Source organism: Bison bison, unplaced genomic scaffold (assembly GCF_000754665.1).
Source record: "Bison bison bison isolate TAMUID 2011002044 unplaced genomic scaffold, Bison_UMD1.0 scf7180017864213, whole genome shotgun sequence".
In the NCBI taxonomy this organism is placed as follows: domain Eukaryota; kingdom Metazoa; phylum Chordata; class Mammalia; order Artiodactyla; family Bovidae; genus Bison; species Bison bison.
In genome coordinates this window covers 335275-340839 of record NW_011494785.1, presented here as the reverse complement: position 1 = coordinate 340839, position 5565 = coordinate 335275, and the positions used below count along the sequence as shown (strand labels likewise).

Below are 5565 nucleotides of genomic sequence, written 5' to 3'. Positions count from 1 at the left end.
CGGGCTCGGTGGAGAGATCGTATCACCCCTTGAGCTTTCCTTCCCCCACCCACAGCTGGAGTGCCAGGGTGGAGGAGGAGAGGCACTCCTTGGAGGGGGAGACTGAGGGGCTGGAGTGACTCAATTTAGATACCTGTAACTCAGAGAGTGGGCTTAAGGAGATCCTCAAGGAAGATCTGGAGAAAGGGAGGGTAGGCCAAGCCAAGTGAACTGGAGGCAGGGGGCGGGGGAAGTAGGCACCGGACTCTTGGGCTTGTATTTGAAGCACCTCCAGGGGCCAGGCTCTGGGCTGGGTAGGTGGTCTGGAGGAGGGTTGGGAGGGAGAAGACAAGGAGGTCTACAACCAGGCGCCTGTTTCCAGGAGCTTCCAGCTTAGCTGACCTGATGTGTTGGGCAAGCAGGCTGATCAACCTTCTCTGTCTGTCCAGTGACCGCCAGCCCCCCAGGGCCTCTGTGGACCTCCAGTTGGGTGGTCTTGAACTGCTCCTTCAGCCGCCCTGACCTCCCAGCCTCCGTGCACTGGTTCCGAGGCCCAGGCAGAGTCCCTGTTCAGGAGTCCCCACATCATCACTTAGTTGGAAACTTCCTCTTCCTGCCCCAAGTCAGCTCCTTGGACTCTGGGACCTGGGGCTGCAGTCTCACCTACAGAGATGGCTTCAATGTCTCCATCACGTACAACCTAGCTGTTCTGGGTAACTCCTCCAGTCTGCCTTCACACTTGACCACAACCCCTTCCTGCCCCCCGACACCTTCTGCTGACTTCTGAGCCCCCAGATCAAGTCTCTGGCAGTGGATGAAACCTGTGATTACTCTGGGCCTCGCTCTCCCACCCCTTTCTTTTTCCCTTTATGGCCTTTCTTTAGCTTCTCCCCTTCGAGTTTTTCCCTGGGCCATCCAGCCTCCCGTGCCAGTCTTTGGTCTTCCGCTTGCCGGCCTGCCTTGGGCATTCTTGGCATCCTTTGTTCATCCACCTTGTTCTGCTCCTTAGCACCCTTTAAACCGGACCACTTCCTTCATGTTTCTGCCCGCCTCCCCCGCAGACCTAGTGCTCCAGCCCCTCTGTACTCCTCAGCTGTAACTCGGGGTTCCCTTTTCTCCGCAGGCCTGGAGCCCCGAGCCCCTCTGACAGTGTACGCTGGAGCCGGTTCCAAGGTGGAGCTGCCCTGCCGCCTGCCTCCCGGTGTGGGGATCCAGTCTTCTCTCACTGCCATGTGGACCCCGCCCGGGGGAGGCCCTGATCTCCTGGTGGCTGGAGACCGGAACAACTTTACCCTTCGACTGGAGGCTGTGGGTCAGGCTCAGGCCGGGACCTACACCTGCCGCGTCCACCTGCAAGGGCGGCAGCTCAGTGCCACTGTCACTTTGGCAGTCATCACAGGTTAGCAGGTGGGACAAGACAGGAAGAGCAGGTTGGTTGGGCAAAGACTGGGCAAGTCCACCTCATGATGCCAGCCCCCTGGGCACAATTGTGCGGGCTGCCCCCTTGGCCTCTTCTTTTCTCGCCCCCATATAATGAACAGAAACTGAAAATCTCCCCTGAGTCACTGGATGAATGTTCCACTCTTCTGTAAGGGACTCCCCAGCTCTGAATTGGGAGGAGGGTCAGAGAAGTTAGAAGGAGAGGTCACAGAAGTTTGAATGGTTCCAAAGAGGTGGAATATTTATTTTCAGAATCCTTGCCCACTTTGGAGCCAGGGATTGAGTTAAAGTTGCAGGAGGCAGTCTGGACTGGGGGGAGTTGATAAATCAGTTCTGTAGTCAGCAAATAGGGCTTCCCTGATAGCTCAGTTGGTAAAGAATCCACCTGCAATGCAGGAGACCCAGTTCGATTCCTGGGTCTGGAAGATCCGCTGGAGAAGGGATAGGCTACCAATTCCAGTATTCTTGGGCTTCCCTGTGGCTCAGCTGGTAAAGAATCTGCCTGTAAGGCAAGAAACGTGGGTTTGATCCCTGGGTTGGAAAGATCCCCTGGAGAAGGGAAAAGCTACCCACTTCAGTATTCTGGCCTGGAGAATTCCATGGACTGTATGGTCCATGGGGTTGCAAAGAGTCAGACACGGCTAAACGACTTTCACAGTCAGCAAATATTTACTGAACAAGGGCTTTTCAAGACAGTGTAAAAGAAACATAGGAGAAAACACCAGACTCAGAAAGTATGTGTTGATTGACTGGTAACTATCACAGCTTGTCCGTGTCTGCAGTGCTCATCTGTGGCCACTAAATGGTAGTGCCACATAGGTGGTGCTAGTAGTAAAGAAGCCACCTGCCACCACAGGAGACATAAGAGACGCTGGTTCGATCCCAGGGTCGGGAAGATCCCTTGGAGGAGGACATAGAAACCCAGTATTCTTGCCTGGAGAATCCCATGGACAAAGGAGCTTGGCAGACTATCGTCCATAGGGTTGCAAAGAGTCAGACATGACTGAAGCAACTTAGCATGTATGTGTGCACATAGTAGGTGCTTAATAATGTATATTGGTTGAATGAATAAATGAATCTACTAATAAATAACCCATATCTCAAAGACCAGGGCTGAATTTCCACTTGTTTCCCACGTATCTCTACCTAGATATGGTACCCACACTCAGCCTCACTCTGATCCCCATCTTTTCCTCATACCCAGTCCTCTTGCTAAGTCACTTCTGCATCAGTAACTCCAATCATGTTCTACTCATCCTGAAACCTGGCCTCCTTCCTCCTAATCAGTTGCCACAGTCTACCAGTTCTTTCTGTCCAAAGTCATCTTCTTTTTTATTATCATGAATTTTAAAAATATCTACTCACGTCATTGTGGGGTGTGGGGTCTTCGTTGTGGCATACCAGCTTCTCTCTAGTTGTAGCATCAGAGCTCAGTAGTTGTGGTGCAAAGGCTTAGTTGCCATGTGGGATCTTAGTTCCCTGACCAGGGATCGAAACTGTGTCCCCTGCATTAGAAGGACGATTCTTAACCACCAGACCACCAGGGAGAAATACTGTTGTCTGTGTTTTACAGAGAAGGAACTTTCTCAAAGTCACATAGCTGGGAAGAGCCAGGTTGGGGCTAAACTCGGGTATCTATGCCATCAAGTCTTCAGGGGCCTGTACACCACGGTCAGCTCAAGGTCCTTCATCGGTTGTCTCCTCCTACCCCCATCCCTCACCACATGGCTTCCAGTGCTCTGTTCTAGACCCAGGGATAGAACCCAGGTCTCCTGCATTGCAGGTGGATTCTTTCCCATTTGAGCCACCAGGGAAGTCCCATCTCTAGATCAGTTGGTCTGCTTTCTAGACATTCAGAAATGGGAACAGGGTTCATTTAGGGGACACAGATGTAAGCCATAGCATGGAGGCAGAAAAAGTGCAAAGTCTTCTGGGGACCAACTCACGTGACTGATATTGGGGGTTCTGAGTCTTTGAATAAAAGTCACAAAAAAGAATCTGAAAAGATACCAGTTTATGTGATCCCTCCGGGCCAGTTTGAGTTTGAACATTCCCCCCAGGGCTGTAGGGAGCCTGGAAAGTTTGGGGGTAGCAGAGTGACCTGATCAGAGCTTTGTCTTGAGATTAATTTGGCCTTGACCCTGATCTCCTCTCCTCAAGTTCACCCAGTCAGAGCCCAGGTGAATAAAGACTTGGGCAGAACCTATGCTTTCAAGGAAGGGGATCAGGTCCCCCAAAGATCTCTTCCCTCTATTTTTTCAGTCACTCCCAAGCCCTATGGATCATCTGGCAGCCTGAGAAAACCCTTCTGTGAGGTGACTCCGGCATCTGGACAAGAGCGCTTTGTGTGGAGCCCCCTGGACAAGCGGTCTCAGAGGCGTTCCCCAGGCCCCTGGCTGCTGACACCGGACGCCAGACCCCTCTCTCAGCCCTGGCAGTGCCGTCTGTACCAGGGGGAGAGGCTTCTCGGGACCGCGGTGTACCTCACCGAGCTGTCTCATCCAGGTCCGAGACCCACAGCGCCACAACCCCAGCTCCAGACCAGCCCCCTCCATCCCACTTCCAGACCGAATCCCACCCCCACTCTTCCCTTTCCAACCAGGGAGCTGACTACGAGCTCTTGTCAAGGCCCAACCCACTTCCACCACGAATTAGCTGAGTGACCCTGGACAAGTCCCTTAAACTCTCCGGGTTTCATTGTCTGTAAAATATGGCAGTGTGGCTAGATGTCCTTCCAGTTGAGACCCTGTGTGTGGTGTGTGTGTGTGTGTCTCTGTTCCAATCCTGTCCTCTCTCCATAGGTGCCCAGCGCTCTGGGAGAGCCCTGGGGGCGGGGAGAACAGCTCACCTCCCTCTCCTCATCCTTGGTCTCCTGTTCCTGCTTCTGTTGGTGACTGGAGCCTCTAGCTTTCACCTTTGGAGAAGACAGGTGAGCCGGGAACCTCCCTCCCCAGTCCTCAGCATGCTGTCTGGCACCCCTTTCTGAGGAAGATGAGCAAAGTGGACCCTGAACTTGCTTCAGAGTCCCTCTTCATGAGCCTCTGCACACCAGGGATGCCTTGTGCCCAAAGGACCCAAGGAAGGTTCACGGGGCGGGGTGGGGTAGGGGGTGCTGAATGGCCTGGGACCAGATGGGCAGGGAGGGAGCTGGGAAGAATAGCTTCTTCCCTTTCCCCTCTTCCTCCTCCTACCCTCCATGTCTTCTTTCTGCAGTGGCGACCCAGAAGATTCTCTGCCTTAGAGCATGGGACTCACCCCTCTCAGGCTTCGAGCAAGACAGGGGAGCTGGAGCCAGAGCTGGAGCCAGAACCAGATCCGGAGGTAGAACCGGAACCGGAACCTGAGCCGGAGTCTCAGCCACAGCTGCAGCCAGAGCAACCCTGACCTGCAGCGGGCAGCCATCCTCATCTCCTCAGCTCAATCCAAATAAACTCCCCGTCAGCAGCAAGCCTGATTCTGGTCCCTTCTTGCATAGGGGATGTTCTGTCTCTGCCCAACCTCTGGGGCTCCCTTCTCACACTGGCCTTCTGACCTACTTTCCCCAGCCAGGCTCACCTCTTCCCCTTTTCCGTTCCTGGTTTCTTGGAGAGTCTCTCATCCTGTTCTCTCTCTCTCTGTCTTACTCTTTCTCTCTCCTGGGTAGTCTTTTCCTGAACGTCTGAGAAGCCCTCACTCCTCTAGTCCGTTCCTCCATCCTTCAGCTCACATTGTGCTGGCTGCCCTGGTTTCCTTTATTTTTGCTGTTTTGGCCCCGCTATGCGCGCCTGACCCTCAGCACTGTCCTTGGCCCTTTGGCTGCAACACACACACACACACACACATACACACACACACTCTTGGAGCAGCCCTGCCAGTCGAGTCCTCTCCGAGACGGGTTGGAGGGGGGGTCTCTCAACCTTTCTGAGTGGCAGCCTCCACCCCACCCCCACGTTCCACAGCCATGGGTGACCTGTCTATTCCCAGGCACGAAAACACACTGCCACCCAGCGGTCACTGTGTGTCACACACCACCGGAGGTCACAGAGCCGGGGCAGATTGGCAGTGCAGGGACCTGGGACCAGGGGGCTCAGCAGCTGGTGGGCTGGCTCTGTCTCTGTGGCTGCACTGTCCACGGTCTGCACATGAGCGTGACCTGGCAGCGGTCTC

The 5565-nt window shown here is 54.3% G+C and overlaps 1 protein-coding gene across 1 annotated transcript in view; it reads left to right on the top strand.

Annotated features, from left to right (window-relative positions):
* Positions 1–4863, top strand: part of LAG3 (lymphocyte-activation gene 3) — a 6563-nt gene extending 1700 nt beyond the window's left edge. Inside the window, 5 exon segments of the mRNA XM_010844942.1 lie at positions 309–692; positions 1103–1378; positions 3682–3924; positions 4221–4348; positions 4633–4863. Coding sequence (XP_010843244.1) covers positions 309–692; positions 1103–1378; positions 3682–3924; positions 4221–4348; positions 4633–4803 — 1202 coding nt within the window. The 3' untranslated portion in view covers positions 4804–4863.
* The last annotated feature ends 702 nt before the right edge of the window (positions 4864–5565 follow it).